The sequence below is a fragment of the Bufo gargarizans genome, unplaced genomic scaffold, assembly GCF_014858855.1.
Source record: "Bufo gargarizans isolate SCDJY-AF-19 unplaced genomic scaffold, ASM1485885v1 original_scaffold_1453_pilon, whole genome shotgun sequence".
In the NCBI taxonomy this organism is placed as follows: domain Eukaryota; kingdom Metazoa; phylum Chordata; class Amphibia; order Anura; family Bufonidae; genus Bufo; species Bufo gargarizans.
Window position 1 is genome coordinate 1 of NW_025334366.1, and position 16,583 is coordinate 16,583.

General features: G+C 50.9%; 1 protein-coding gene across 1 annotated transcript; it reads right to left on the reverse strand.

Annotated features, from left to right (window-relative positions):
- Positions 1-12,040: 12,040 nt before the first annotated feature.
- Positions 12,041-16,292, reverse strand: B3GALT9 (beta-1,3-galactosyltransferase 9). The gene is made up of 2 exons (XM_044274075.1): positions 16,287-16,292; positions 12,041-13,459 (listed from the first exon to the last, which is right to left on the reverse strand). The coding sequence occupies exons 1-2, from the start codon at positions 16,290-16,292 to the stop codon at positions 12,365-12,367; spliced, it is 1,101 nt and encodes a 366-aa protein (XP_044130010.1). The 3' UTR covers positions 12,041-12,364.
- Between the last annotated feature and the right edge of the window lie 291 nt (positions 16,293-16,583).

Here is a 16,583-nt window from a genome sequence, read left to right on the forward strand (position 1 = left end):
GGGGCTGGAAATAGGGTAATGAGGGCAGTGCACTGGAGTCTGGGGCTGGAAATGAGGGTAATGGGGGAGGAAATGAGGGGTAATGGGGCAGTGCACTGGAGTCTGGGGGGCTGGAAATAAGGGGTAATGGGGGCAGCTTCTGGAGTCTGGGGGGCTGGAAATAAGGTCTAATGGGGCAGCGCTCTGGGGGCTGGAAATGAGGGGTAATGGGGGCAGTGCACTGGAGTCTGGGGGGCTGGAAATGAGGGGTAATGGGGGCAGCGCATGGAGTCTGGGGGTGGAAATGAGGGGTAATGGGCATCGCATGGGAGGCTGGAAATAGGGGTAATGGGGGCAGTGCTCTGGGGGCTGGAAATGAGGGATAATGGGGGCAGCGCATGGAGTCTGGGGGGCTGGAAATGAGGGGTAATGGGGGCAGCGCACTGGAGTCTGGGGGGCTGGAAATAAGGGTAATGGGGGCAGCAGGAGTCTGGGGGGCTGGAATAAGGGCTAATGGGGGCAGCGCACTGGAGTCTGGGGGGCTGGAAATAAGGGGTAATGGGGGCAGCGCACTGGAGTCTCCTTTTACTTCGTCATCCATGGATGGAATGCTGTCAGGAGATCCGAGCACACCATTTCCGTTAGTCTCAGACCGCGAGGGCTCTCAATAGAGCCCACTTAGGAGGGCCGTGCCCGCAGCATTACACTAGAATATACGATGACTGAGGAGCCCCAGTTATGGGCCCCCAACACAGTGGAAGCCAGAGCCCCTCCAGGAAGGAGAACCAAGTAAAGGGGTCGTCCCCCGAGGTGTGTACCAGAACCTAATATGGTGGATCTGGTGATCTCTATAACTGGGACCCCCTTGGATCTCTGGCTTTCTCTGTGTTGGGGACCCATAACTGGGTTGGCACATTACGGTCCCCCGGGGCCCTGCGCTGTGGACGCTGCATGCAGACCCTGGAAGGAGGCTCCGCTGTGTTTTCTGGAGCCGCGCTCCACAACAGCTGCCATTGTTTTTTCTACGATTTGATGCAACATTATCTCTCCTCTCATTTTTCACTGGGTTTCTATACATTCCCGCCCGCGGTGTAGCTCTTGATTGGCTCCTGACTGATGGCGCCATGTACTAAAAGCCCCCAGGTGTGAACACAACCGTGTCAGCAGTGAGGATCATCACCGTACCATCCGAAACGCGGAGACGTTGTATCTGACCTGCAGTAATACAGGCCGTCACCATATCTGGAAGCTGCACCCCTAATAGTAGTTATATTCTTGTACATAGGAGGCAGTATTATAGTAGTTATATTCTTGTACATAGGAGCAGTATTATAGTAGTTATATTCTTGTACATAGGAGGCAGTATTATAGTAGTTATATTCTTGTACATAGGAGCAGTATTATAGTAGTTATATTCTTGTACATAGGAGGCAGTATTATGGTAGTTGTATTCTTGTACATAGGAGCAGTATTATAGTAGTTATATTCTTGTATATAGGAGGCAGTATTATAGTAGTTATATTCCTGTACATAGGAGCAGTATTATAGTAGTTATATTCCTGTACATAGGAGGCAGTATTATAGTCAGTTATATTCTGTACATAGGAGGCAGTATTATAGTCAGTTATATTCTTGTACATAGGAGCAGTATTATAGTAGTTATATTCTTGTACATAGGAGCAGTATTATAGCAGTTATATTCTTGTACATAGGAGCAGTATTATAGCAGTTATATTCTTGTACATAGGAGCAGTATTATAGCAGTTATATTCTTGTACATAGGAGCAGTATTATAGTAGTTATATTCTTGTACATAGGAGCAGTATTATAGTAGTTATATTCTTGTACATAGGAGCAGTATTATAGTAGTTATATTCCTGTACATAGGGGCAGTATTATAGTAGTTATATTCCTGTACATAGGGGCAGTATTATAGTAGTTATATTCTTGTACATAGGAGGCAGTATTATAGTAGTTATATTCTTGTACATAGGAGCAGTATTATAGTAGTTATATTCTTGTACATAGGAGCAGTATTATAGCAGTTATATTCTTGTACATAGGAGCAGTATTATAGTAGTTATATTCTTGTACATAGGAGCAGTATTATAGCAGTTATATTCTTGTACATAGGAGCAGATAAGCAGTATATTGTACTAGGAGCAGTATTATAGCAGTTATATTCTTGTACATAGGAGCAGTATTATAGCAGTTATATTCTTGTACATAGGAGCAGTATTATAGTAGTTATATTCTTGTACATAGGAGCAGTATTATAGTAGTTATATTCCTGTACATAGGGGCAGTATTATAGTAGTTATATTCCTGTACATAGGGGCAGTATTATAGTAGTTATATTCCTTGTACATAGGAGGCAGTATTATAGTAGTTATATTCTTGTACATAGGAGCAGTATTATAGTAGTTATATTCTTGTACATAGGAGCAGTATTATAGTAGTTATATTCCTGTACATAGAATCAGTATTATAGTAGTTATATTCTTGTACATAGAATCAGTATTATAGTAGATATATTCTTGTACATAGGAGCAGTATTATAGTAGTTATATTCTTGTACATAGGAGCAGTATTATAGTAGTTATATTCTTGTACATAGGAGCAGTATTATAGTAGTTATATTCTTGTACATAGAAGGCAGTATTATAGCAGTTATATTCTTGTACATAGGAGCAGTATTATAGTAGTTATATTCTTGTACATAGGAGGCAGTATTATAGTAGTTATATTCTTGTACATAGGAGCAGTATTATAGTAGTTATATTCTTGTACATAGAAGGCAGTATTATAGCAGTTATATTCTTGTACATAGGAGGCAGCATTATAGTAGTTATATTCTTGTATATAGGAGGTACTATTATAGTAGTTATATTCTTGTATATAGGAGATACTATTATAGTAGTTATATTCTTGTATATAGGAGGCAGTATTATAGTAGTTATATTCTTGTACATAGGAGGCAGTATTATATTAGTTATATTCTTGTACATAGGAGCAGTATTATAGTAGTTATATTCTTGTACATAGGAGGCAGTATTATAGTAGTTATATTATTGTACATAGGAGCAGTATTATAGTAGTTATATTCTTGTACATAGAGCAGTATTATAGTAGATATATTCTTTACATAGGAGCAGTATTATAGTAGTTAGTCTTGTACATAGGATAGTAGTAGATTCTTGTACATAGGAGCAGTATTATAGTAGTTATATTCTTGTACATAGGAGCAGTATTATAGTAGTATATTCTTGTACATAGGAGCAGTATTATAGTAGTTATATTCTTGTACATAGGAGCAGTATTATAGTAGTTATATTCTTGTACATAGGAGCAGTATTATAGTAGTTATATTCCTGTACATAGGAGCAGTATTATAGTAGTTATATTCTTGTACATAGGAGGCAGTATTATAGTAGTTATATTCCTGTACATAGGAGCAGTATTATAGTAGTTATATTCTAGTACATAGGAGGCAGTATTATAGTAGTTATATTCCTGTACATAGGAGCAGTATTATAGTAGATATATTCTTGTACATAGGAGCAGTATTATAGTAGTTATATTCCTGTACATAGGAGGCAGTATTATAGTAGTTATATTCTTGTACATAGGAGCAGTATTATAGTAGTTATATTCTTGTACATAGGAGGCAGTATTATAGTAGTTATATTCTTGTACATAGGAGCAGTATTATAGTAGTTATATTCCTGTACATAGGGGCAGTATTATAGTAGTTATATTCTTGTACATAGGAGGCAGTATTATAGTAGTTATATTCTTGTACATAGGAGCAGTATTATAGTAGTTATATTCCTGTACATAGGAGCAGTATTATAGTAGTTATATTCTTGTACATAGGAGGCAGTATTATAGTAGTTATATTCTTGTACATAGGAGCAGTATTATAGTAGTTATATTCTTGTACATAGGAGGCAGTATTATAGCAGTTATATTCTTGTACATAGGAGCAGTATTATAGTAGTTATATTCCTGTACATAGGAGCAGTATTATAGTAGTTATATTCCTGTACATAGGAGCAGTATTATAGCAGTTATATTCTTGTACATAGGAGCAGTATTATAGTAGTTATATTCTTGTCCATAGGAGCAGTATTATAGTAGTTATATTCTTGTACATATGAGCAGTATTATAGTAGTTATATTCCTGTACATAGGAGCAGTATTATAGTAGTTATATTCTTGTACATAGGAGGCAGTATTATAGTAGTTATATTCCTGTACATAGGAGCAGTATTATAGTAGTTATAGTCTAGTACATAGGAGGCAGTATTATAGTAGTTATATTCCTGTACATAGGGGCAGTATTATAGTAGTTATATTCCTGTACATAGTGTCACGAAACGGCCCTGAGCGCGCCGTCCAGCGGGCCACGTGACTAATAACTCAGACAATTTGAAAGACCATTTTCCTTCCTTTTATATTTCAGTTGTGCGTTTAAGTGTATGGACATCTTATTTCGTGCTAGATTGGGTTACTGGTGTTGTGCTTTTAAATGTATTCTCTTTTCCCTTTGTTGTAAGGATTGGAATGGCCTGGTTGAAATGCAATTGTATGCTAATTACTGTGTACCTTACCTCTCCAGGGCTGTGTAATCTGAGGTTGTAAGAAGGCCATCTGTATGCAAATCCGATGGTCTGATTCCAGCCTGGACATGTCTAGGGTTACATAAGGCTTGCAGTGTGTGTATAAATGCATGTGTCCAAGACCCTAAATAAATCAGTCAGTCCCTGTTTCAAGTCATACAGCATCGTCTGGTGAGTGATTCCAGGGCGCCACACATTGTACCAAGAAGGCCGGGCCACTCGGCAGTCGGGCTGATCTCCACCGTGGGTGCCCCATCCCCTCCGCAGACGTCCGAGACATCACCAACCAGGGGGTCAGATAGGAGCAGGACCGCAGGCGGACACACCATTCCGTCACACTGGTGGCAGCGGTGGGATTGCTCTCTGCACCCCAGAAGAGACCCTCATCTCAGCATGGCAGCCTACGCCAGCTGTAAACGAGACACTCTGCGAGATCTGCTGGAGAACCGTGGAGGGACTGCGGGCTCGAAAACCACGGATGCTCTGGTCGAAGAGCTAATGGACATGGATCAGCGGGAGAGGGCCGCGCCCGTACCCCCACCACCGACCCCCTCCCAGGCACCCATCTCTGAAAATTCCTTCCAGAAAAAGGTACAGCAGCGGCTTACGGAGAAGCCCCGACGGAAGCCACCTTCCACAAGATTGTCCAAGAAATCGCTCAAGAGGAAGAGCGGGAGAGGGTGCGCCAGCATGAGCTACGGCTGGCAGAAATCCAGTACCAGAGAGTGGAGAGCCCCAACCCCGAGAGACCAGCGGCCCGGAAAGTACCCTTCCAGGTCTTCAAGACTTTTAACGAGGCGGAGGAAGAGATCGAGAGCTTCCTCCAAGACTTTGAGCGGTCGTGCCAAATACACGAGGTTCAACGTTCCGCTTGGGTCAGGATTCTCACCTGTAAGTTGACCGGACGAGCTGCGGAGGCCTATCGAACCGTCCCAGACGAGGAAGCCCGGGACTACGAGCAGGTAAAGCAAACCTTACTGGCCCGCTTTGCCATCACTCCCGAGGCCAGCCGGATGAAGTTCCGGAACTCACGCCGGCCCAACGGCACTACCCATGTGGAGTGGGCACACCGGCTGCAAAGAGACCTGAAGACCTGGTTCGCAGGGAGCAAAGCTCGAACCGTGGAAGACATCACCCAGCTGTTCCTCCTCGAACAATTCTTTGACCACACCGCCCCGGCAGTACGGGAGTGGGTGATGGACAAGAAGCCCCAGACGGTGCAGCAAGCGGCTACCTGGGCAGATGAGTATATGGACACATGGAAACCCAACGGGACAGAGCGACCCCCACCCCTTCAACCCACACTATCCACCCCTTCCCCGGAGCCACCGACTCGCTGGCCGGCACCCAGACTGGCGAACCGCCCCCAGACAAACCGCTCGCACTCCACGGTTACCATCCGATGTTACGGGTGCGGCCAGGGGGGGCACTACCGTCAGAACTGTCCCAACCAACCTCCCCTTCCGCGGGGACCCCCCCGAGCACCACCTGCGGCCCACTGTTACCAAACCGAATCCCCGTATTGGGACCCCCAGGAAGAATGGGGGATGCTGCACGAGGCCGACCCCGTACAAGCTGCCTTGGCTGACAACCGCCAACACCACCGACAGGCGGTGTGGATCAATGGGCGGGCTGCCGAGGGCCTCCGAGACTCCGGCGCCACCATCACGCTCGTGCGCCCCCACCTGATATCCAAAAAGAACCGGCTAGACCACACCATCGCTGTCCGCGTGGCCGGAGGAAAAGTGCTTCGACTCGCTACTGCCCGAGTCCACCTTGATTGGGGGTCTGGGGAGGGATCTGTGAGGGTGGGTTTACTCGACCAACTACCGGCTGAAATCCTCCTTGGGAACGACCTGGGACGCTTAGTCTCGGCCTACGCCACGGACGCGGCAGCCCCGGTGACAACCCGGCAACAGAGCCACCGGAACAACCACGGCACTCCCGTCGGGACCCAGGTGAGACCACAACCCAAACCCCCCAAACCCCGACCAAACGAGACCACATCCCCTCGACCTGACCACCCCCTCACATGGGGCTCCCCGGCCACCTTCCGACACCAGACTCAGACCGACCCCACCCTAGAGAGGTATCGCGACCGGGCCGGCAAGGGCCCGGAAGGCGCAAGGGACGATAGCATTGAGTGGGAGGATGGGTTATTGTATAGGTACACCGCAAGGGGGGGCACCCGGAAGCCACAGGCTCCCCATAAACAATTAATAGTCCCTCAGGCCCCTAGACAGGAGCTCCTGAGACTGGCCCATGACATTCCCCTCGCTGGTCACCTAGGAGTGACCAAGACCCGACACCGGTTAACACAAGCGTTCTTTTGGCCCCGTCTTAGTGAGGATGCCCGAGAGTACTGTCGCACCTGCCCGGTTTGTCAGAAGACGGGGAAAACCGGAGACCACCCGAAAGCCCCACTGCACCCCATGCCCATCATACAAGAACCCTTTAGTCGGGTGGCGGTCGACATAATTGGCCCCCTGCCTCGCCCCAGCGCCACCGGGAAGAGATATATTCTCACCGTGGTGGACTACGCCACCCGATACCCCGAGGCGGTGGCCCTGTCCAACATCCAGGCTGACACCATCGCCGATGCCCTCCTACGGGTGTTCTCTCGGGTAGGATTCCCGCGGGAGATTTTGTCTGATCAGGGCTCCCAGTTCACTGCTGAGCTGACCCAACAGCTCTGGCGCCTGTGCGGTGTTAAGGCGCTTCACAGTGCCCCATATAACCCTCAGACGAACGGGCTGTGCGAACGGTTTAATGGGACCCTGAAACAGCTAATCCGAGCCTTCGCCCACGAAAGGAAGGACTGGGAAAAATACCTGCCCCATTTGTTATTTGCCTACCGAGAGGTCCCCCAAGAATCGACCGGGTTCTCCCCCTTCGAATTATTATACGGACGCAGGGTCAGGGGTCCCTTGGATTTAGTCAGGGCTCAGTGGGAGGGAGGACAGGAAGCCGATGGTCTCCCCGTCCTGAGTTACGTCCTGGAGCTCCGGGAGCGCCTGACCGAACTTACAGAATTAGTTCAGGGGAACATGCAGGCAGCTCAGGCCCAGCAGAAGGCATGGTACGACCGCTCTGCCCGCAGCCGCTCGTTCCTCGTGGGGCAGAAAGTCCTGGTGTTAAAGCCACAGCGGCAGAATAAGCTGCAGGCGTCCTGGCAGGGCCCTTATCGGGTGGTAACCCAAGTGGGAGAAACCACCTATGTGGTTGTCAGCTGTACCGACACCAGGATTCAGCGGACGTTCCATGTCAACATGCTCAAGGCCTACCACGAGCGCCCGGAGACGGTGTCTGCCATCTGCGCTCCAGCCACCGAGGAGGCAGAACAGTTTCCCCTGATGGAGCTTTCCGGGATAGATAGTCAGCCCTCAGGGGTAGCGCAGGTGCAGCTGGGGGAGGAGTTGGGACCCGATAAACAGGCACAGGTTAGGCAGCTGCTCCAAGACCGCCAAGAGATCTTTTCTGCCCTCCCCGGCTATACCAGCCGGACCGTGCACCAAGTAGAAACCCCCGGCCAGAGACCCCTCCGGCAACCAGCATACAGACTCCCGGAGGCAGTACGCGAACCCATGCGGGCTGAAATCCGGGAAATGCTGGAGCTGGGGGTGATCGAGCCTTCGACCAGTCCCTGGGCATCGCCCGTAGTCCTGGTCCCCAAAAAGGACGGTACCACTCGGTTTTGCGTCGACTACCGGAGGTTAAACGACTGCACCATCACTGATGCTTACCCCATGCCCCGAGTCGACGAGCTGTTAGACAAGATCTCCCAGGGCCATTTCTTGACCACCGTCGATCTGTGCAAGGGGTACTGGCAGATTCCCCTTGCAGAGGAGGCGACCCCGAAGTCGGCCTTCATCACCCCGTTCGGCCTGTACCAATTCCGGGTCATGCCGTTCGGGATGAAGAACGCTCCGGCCACCTTTCAGCGGTTAATCGATCGCCTCCTCGATGGCCTACAGGAGTTCGCTTGCGCGTACCTGGACGACATAGCCATATACAGCCAGACCTGGGAGGAACACCTCCACCATCTGGGGGTGGTATTAGATCGAATCAGGGACGCCAACCTGACCCTTAAACCGGAAAAATGTAAAATAGGGATGTCCGAGGTGCAGTACCTCGGCCACCGGGAGGGCTGTGGGACCCAGCGACCAGAACCCGCCAAGGTAGAAGCCATTCTAGAATGGCCCACCCCCGTGACCAAGATCCAGGTCCTCGCCTTCTTGGGCACCGCGGGGTACTACAGGAAGTTTGTCCCCCACTACAGCGACCTCGCCAAACCCCTGACAGACCTGACCAAGAAATCCCTACCCCGCCAAGTCCTGTGGTCCCCGGAGTGTGAAGCAGCCTTCCAGAAGCTGAAAACCGCCCTAACCCAAGCCCCCCCTCTTAGCAGCTCCGAATTATAACAAACGTTTTATCGTCCATATGGACGCCTCAATGTTCGGACTGGGAGCCGTGCTAAGCCAAGTGGGGGACGACGGGGGGGATCATCCGGTGGCGTACATCAGCCGCAAACTCTTACCCCGGGAGGTGGGATACGCCGCGGTGGAGAAGGAGTGTTTGGCCTTGGTCTGGGCCCTGAGGAAATTTCAGCCATATGTTTACGGGCGGTCCTTCACCGTTATGACCGACCACAATCCACTGGTGTGGCTCAACCGGGTGGCGGGGGAAAACGGACGCCTGTTGCGGTGGAGCCTGGCCCTCCAACCATTTAATTTTACGGTCCAGTACCGGCCCGGGTCTCAGAATGGGAATGCCGATGGACTATCGCGACAATCTGCCCGGGAACCCGGAGACCCGAGCTCACCGACTCCCCCTATTCGACCCGTTGGGGTCCAACCGTGTCCGTCGGACTTTATTGGGGGGGAGAAATGTCACGAAACGGCCCTGAGCGCGCCGTCCAGCGGGCCACGTGACTAATAACTCAGACAATTTGAAAGACCATTTTCCTTCCTTTTATATTTCGGTTGTGCGTTTAAGTGTATGGACATCTTATTTCGTGCTAGATTGGGTTACTGGTGTGCTTTTAAATGTATTCTCTTTTCCCTTTGTTGTAAGGATTGGAATGGCCTGGTTGAAATGCAATTGTATGCTAATTACTGTGCACCTCACCTCTCCAGGGCTGTAAGAAGGCCATCTGTATGCAAATCCGATGGTCTGATTCCAGCCTGGACATGTCTAGGGTTACATAAGGCTTGCAATGTGTGTATAAATGCTTGTGTCCAAGACCCTAAATAAATGAGTCAGTCCCTGTTTCAAGTCATACAGCAACGTCTGGTGAGTGATTCCAGGGCGCCACACATTGTACCAAGAAGGCCGGGCCACTCGGGCTGATCTCCACCGTGGGTACCCCATCCCCTCCGCAGACGTCCGAGACATCACCAACCAGGGGGTCAGATAGGAGCGGGACCGCAGGCGGACACTCCATTCCGTCACACATAGGAGCAGTATTATAGTAGTTATATTCTTGTACATAGGAGGCAGTATTATAGTAGTTATATTCTTGTACATAGGAGCAGTATTATAGTAGTTATATTCTTGTACATAGGAGCAGTATTATAGTAGTTATATTCTTGTACATAGGAGGCAGTATTATAGTAGTTATATTCTTGTACATAGGAGCAGTATTATAGTAGTTATATTCTTGTACATAGGAGCAGTATTATAGTAGTTATATTCTTGTACATTGGAGGCAGTATTATAGTAGTTATATTCCTGTACATAGGAGGCAGTATTATAGTAGTTATATTCTTTTACATAGGAGCAGTATTATAGTAGTTATATTCCTGTACATAGGAGGCAGTATTATAGTAGTTATATTCCTGTACATAGGAGGCAGTATTATAGCAGTTATATTCTTGTACATAGGAGCAGTATTATAGTAGATATATTCCTGTACATAGGAGCAGTATTATAGTAGTTATATTCTTGTACATAGGAGGCAGTATTATAGTAGTTATATTCTTGTACATAGGAGGCAGTATTATAGTAGATATATTCTTGTACATAGGAGCAGTATTATAGTAGTTATATTCTTGTACATAGGAGGCAGTATTATAGTAGTTATATTCCTGTACATAGGAGGCAGTATTATAGTAGTTATATTCTTTTACATAGGAGCAGTATTATAGTAGTTATATTCCTGTACATAGGAGGCAGTATTATAGTAGTTATATTCCTGTACATAGGAGGCAGTATTATAGCAGTTATATTCTTGTACATAGGAGCAGTATTATAGTAGATATATTCCTGTACATAGGAGCAGTATTATAGTAGTTATATTCTTGTACATAGGAGGCAGTATTATAGTAGTTATATTCTTGTACAGAGGAGCAGTATTATAGTAGTTATATTCTTGTACATAGGAGCCGTATTATAGTAGTTATATTCTTGTATATAGGAGGCAGTATTATAGTAGTTATATTCCTGTACATAGGAGGCAGTATTATAGTAGTTATATTCTTGTACATAGGAGCAGTATTATAGTAGTTATATTCCTGTACATAGGAGGCAGTATTATAGTAGTTATATTCTTGTACATAGGAGCAGTATTATAGTAGTTATATTCTTGTACATAGGAGGCAGTATTATAGTAGATATATTCTTGTACATAGGAGGCAGTATTATAGTAGTTATATTCTTGTACATAGGAGCAGTATTATAGCAGTTATATTCTTGTACATAGGAGGCAGTATTATAGTAGTTATATTGTACATAGGAGGTAGTATTATAGTAGTTGTATTCTTGTACATAGGGGGGCAGTATTATAGTAGTTATATTCTTGTATACTTGGGGCAGTATTATAGCAGTTGTATTCTTGTACATAGGGGGCAGTATTATAGCAGTTGTATTCTTGTACATAGGGGGGCAGTATTATAGTAGTTATATTCTTGTACATAGGAGCAGTATTATAGTAGTTATATTCCTGTACATAGGAGGCAGTATTATAGTAGTTATATTCTTGTACATAGGAGGCAGTATTATAGTAGTTATATTCTTGTACATAGGAGCAGTATTATAGCAGTTATATTCTTGTACATAGGGGGGCAGTATTATAGTAGTTGTATTCTTGTACATAGGGGGGCAGTATTATAGTAGTTATATTCTTGTATACTTGGGGCAGTATTATAGCAGTTGTATTCTTGTACATAGGGGGGCAGTATTATAGTGTGATGTGTTGAGGTCGCCCGTAGCTTTCTGGGTCTGTAGCTGTTCTAATCTATCGCGGCTGTTTTTCTCTGCGTTGTCGGTACAGGTGACGGGTAGATTTTCCTGTGCGGTTGGTCCTTATGTGATAACTGGCGCCTGAGGTGTTTGCAGCCGCTTGTCTCCCCCGTTCCCTCTGTTGGTGACATAACCTGTGCGTTCAGACGAGTTTTGCAGTCAGATCATCGGTTATTCCTTTTATTCTGGGAGACATTTTACATTCCACATTTGCAGCACCGCAAGCATCAGATCTATACAGAACGCAGGAGTAGTCAGCTGCATGAATGTGACTGGAGTATGTGACATTGTGACTGCAGCTCTGGATGTGACATTATGTGACTGCAGCTCTGGATGTGATCGGCGTGTGAGACATGCTGCGATTACAGCTCTGGATGTGACTGGCGTGTGAGACATGCTGCGACTGCAGCTCTGGATGTGACTGGAGCAGAGATTAGTAATGGAGTGACTGAGCGCTGTCTCTTAATGACCCTGTTTTATTCTCATCTTCCTTCAGCTGTGTCCAGAAGATGAATCCATGGTTGTCAGAAAGTCCAACCCCCATCATCCCCTGAGGTGTAGGACTTGATCCTGTTCAGGTACGACCAGACCTTGCAGGACACCAGGCCATAGTAGGTCTGCAGTTTGGAGCAGCCCTGTCCTTGGCTCAGGTCTGTCCACACCTTGGACATGTCGTCGTCTCCGACCGCGGCCGATGAGAAGATGACCCGGTAACAGCAGCGATTGTAGCGGACCTGCTTGGCCCCAGAAAAGCGTGAGCTGTGGACGGGGAGGACTCCGGCCTGATGAGCACAGAGGCCAATGAAGACCTCGGCGGGCACAGCCAGGCTCACCCTGTCAGAGACCAGGTACATCTTCCTCGCCACCTGCTGGGACACCACCATGGCAGAGGCGCTGCAGTAGTCAGGATACAAGGAGTCAGAATATGATGTCACGGGGACGAAGCTTTGACTGTGGGGGTCTCTGTCGGGTCGCGCTTGGTGTACGACCCTCCCAGTATAGATGTCGGCAGCGCGGGCCTCCAGGGTCAGCAGGTGGCGGCTCAGACTCTCCACATTGACAAACACCTGGTCATCAGCCTTCAGGATGAACCTGGCGCTGGGGCAGAAGCTGACGATCCACTCCAGCATCATGGCGGCTTTCAGCGCTTCAGGAGAAGGATCTGGAAACCGTCCTTGCACCAAGTCCTGGTGGAGCTGAGCCTCATGGAGCAGGTTGTCCTGTGCAGCCTCCACCTGCGGCCTCCCCAGCATGAAGACGCGGATGACCCGGAGGCCTCGCAGTGTGGTTGTGTTGGCCCAGGTCTGGCGGATTCTCTCCCGTCTGATCCTGTTCTCAGGAGCGCTGAAGACGACCAGGAGCAGGAAGAGGTTGCGCGCAGCGCAGCGCTCCGAGCCGCTGATCACGTACGACCTGGAAATGTTCTCCCGCTGGAGGCTGAGGTTCAGCGTCTGTGCTCGCTCTCTCAAATCCGCAAACTTGCCGTCAGTGTACGCAGATGCGGCAGAGCGCAGGAAATATTCCTCCATGAAATCTGCGCCAAACAGCAGAGCATGAAAGAGGACGACATTGAAGAGGATGAAGCAGAGCTGGTGGGTGCGGAGCCGGCACAGAGACACCTGCAAGGTAAGGCAGGGTGAGGGGGGCAGCCGACACAGGAGGGGCAGTCACCCACAACACACTCTGGGGTGAGGCCGATACAGGAGGGGCAGTCAGCCGCAAAACACTCCGGGGTGAGGGGGGCGGCCGATACAGGAGGGGCAGTCACCCACAAAACACTCCGGGGTGAGGCCGATACAGGAGGGGCAGTCACCCACAAAACACTCCGGGGTGAGGGGGGCGGCCGATACAGGAGGGGCAGTCATCCGCAAAACACTCGGGGGTGAGGGGGGCAGCCGACACAGGAGGGGCAGTCATCCGCAAAACACTTGGGGGTGAGGGGGGCGGCCGATACAGGAGGGGTAGTCACCCGCAACACACTCCGGGGTGAGGCCGATACAGGAGGGGCAGTCACCCACAAAACACTCCGGGGTGAGGGGGGCAGCCGGCACAGGAGGGGCAGTCATCCGCAAAACACTCGGGGGTGAGGGGCGATACAGGAGGGGCAGTCACCCACAAAACACTCCGGGGTGAGGGGGGCGGCCGATACAGGAGGGGCAGTCACCGGCGATACAGGAGGGGCAGTCACCCGCAAAACACTCGGGGGTGAGGGGCGATACAGGAGGGGCAGTCACCCGCAAAACACTCCGGGGTGAGGGGGCGGCCGATACAGGAGGGGCAGTCACCCACAAAACACTCCGGGGTGAGGCCGATACCGGAGGGACAGTTACCCACAAAACACTCGGGGGGTGCTGGGCGACACAGGAGGGGCAGTCACCCACAAAACACTCGGGGGTGAGGGGGGCGGCCGATACAGGAGGGGCAGTCACCCACAAAACACTCCGGGGTGAGGCCGATACAGGAGGGGCAGTCACCCACAAAACACTCGGTGGTGAGGGGGGCGGCCGATACAGGAGGGGCAGTCATCCGCAAAACACTTGGGGGTGAGGGGGGCGGCCGATACAGGAGGGGCAGTCACCCGCAACACACTCCGGGGTGAGGCAGATACAGGAGGGGCAGTCACCCACAAAACACTCCGGGGTGAGGGGGGCAGCCGGCACAGGAGGGGCAGTCATCCGCAAAACACTCGGGGGTGAGGGGCGATACAGGAGGGGCAGTCACCCACAAAACACTCCGGGGTGAGGGGGGCGGCCGATACAGGAGGGGCAGTCACCCACAAAACACTCCGGGGTGAGGCCGATACAGGAGGGGCAGTCACCCACAAAACACTCCGGGGTGAGGCCGATACAGGAGGGGCAGTCACCCGCAACACACTCCGGGGTGAGGCCGATACAGGAGGGGCAGTCATCCGCAAAACACTCCGGGGTGAGGGGGGCAGCCGGCACAGGAGGGGCAGTCATCCGCAAAACACTCGGGGGTGAGGGGCGATACAGGAGGGGCAGTCACCCACAAAACACTCCGGGGTGAGGGGGGCAGCCGATACAGGAGGGGCAGTCACCCACAAAACACTCCGGGGTGAGGCCGATACAGGAGGGGCAGTCACCCACAAAACACTCCGGGGTGAGGGGGGCGGCCGATACAGGAGGGGCAGTCATCCGCAAAACACTCGGTGGTGAGGGGGGTGGCCGATACAGGAGGGGCAGTCATCCGCAAAACACTCGGGGGTGAGGGGGGCAGCCGACACAGGAGGGGCAGTCATCCGCAAAACACTTGGGGGTGAGGGGGGCGGCCGATACAGGAGGGGTAGTCACCCGCAACACACTCCGGGGTGAGGCCGATACAGGAGGGGCAGTCACCCACAAAACACTCCGGGGTGAGGGGGGCAGCCGGCACAGGAGGGGCAGTCATCCGCAAAACACTCGGGGGTGAGGGGCGATACAGGAGGGGCAGTCACCCACAAAACACTCGGGGCTGAGGGGCGGCCGATACAGGAGGGGCAGTCACCCACAAAACACTCGGGGCTGAGGGCGGCCGATACAGGAGGGGCGGCCGATACAGGAGGGGCAGTCATCCGCAAAACACTCGGGGGTGAGGGGCGATACAGGAGGGGCAGTCACCCACAAAACACTCGGGGCTGAGGGGCGGCCGATACAGGAGGGGCAGTCACCCACAAAACACTCGGGGCTGAGGGGCGGCCGATACAGGAGGGGCGGCCGATACAGGAGGGGCAGTCATCCGCAAAACACTCGGGGGTGAGGGGGGCGGCCGATACAGGAGGGGCAGTCACCCACAAAACACTCCGGGGTGAGGGGGGCGGCCGATACAGGAGGGGCAGTCACCCACAAAACACTCCGGGGTGAGGGGGGCGGCCGATACAGGAGGGGCAGTCACCCACAAAACACTCCGGGGTGAGGCCGATACAGGAGGGGCAGTCACCCACAAAACACTCCGGGGTGAGGGGGGCGGCCGATACAGGAGGGGCAGTCACCCACAAAATACTCGGGGCTGAGGGGCGGCCGATACAGGAGGGGCAGTCAGCCACAAAACACTCGGGGGGGGGGGGCAGCCGATACAGGAGGGGCAGTCACCCACAAAACACTCAGGGGGGGCAGCCGATACAGGAGGGGCAGTCACCCACAAAACACTCGGGGGTGATGGGCGATACAGGAGGGGCAGTCACCCACAAAACACTCCGGGGTGAGGGGGGCAGCCGATACAGGAGGGGCAGTCACCCACAAAATACTCGGGGCTGAGGGGCGGCCGATACAGGAGGGACAGGGTTCTCATTCACTGACAGCAAGCAGAGAACCAGATCACGCTCAGGAATTTGTTGTAGCCATCTGACTCGTGTTGATAGTAGCTTCACCCCAAATTCCTGAGCGTGATCTCTACTTGCTGTCAGTGAATGAGAACCCCGTGAGCCGGCTCTCTGCTGTGGACGCTCACCTGCATGGCGCCAGTGATCCGACAGCTCCTCGCGCAGCTGCTTGCTCGCGTCCTCTGTTTTCCGCTCACAGGGTAAAGTTACTTCCTGGGAACCTGACCCGTCTGCAGCGCAGCGGACCAGAGCCGCGGTAATGGGACACCGACATCACAGGGACGGAATAGGTGACCCCGACCCTACAGGTGAGGACACACCCGTCACGGGCTGCAGGGGCGCCCTCCGTACCAGTGCACCGACCCTTGATGTGCGTGCTCTGGGGTTGCCATGGTAACCTGAACAGCCCAATTGCATGGATTTCC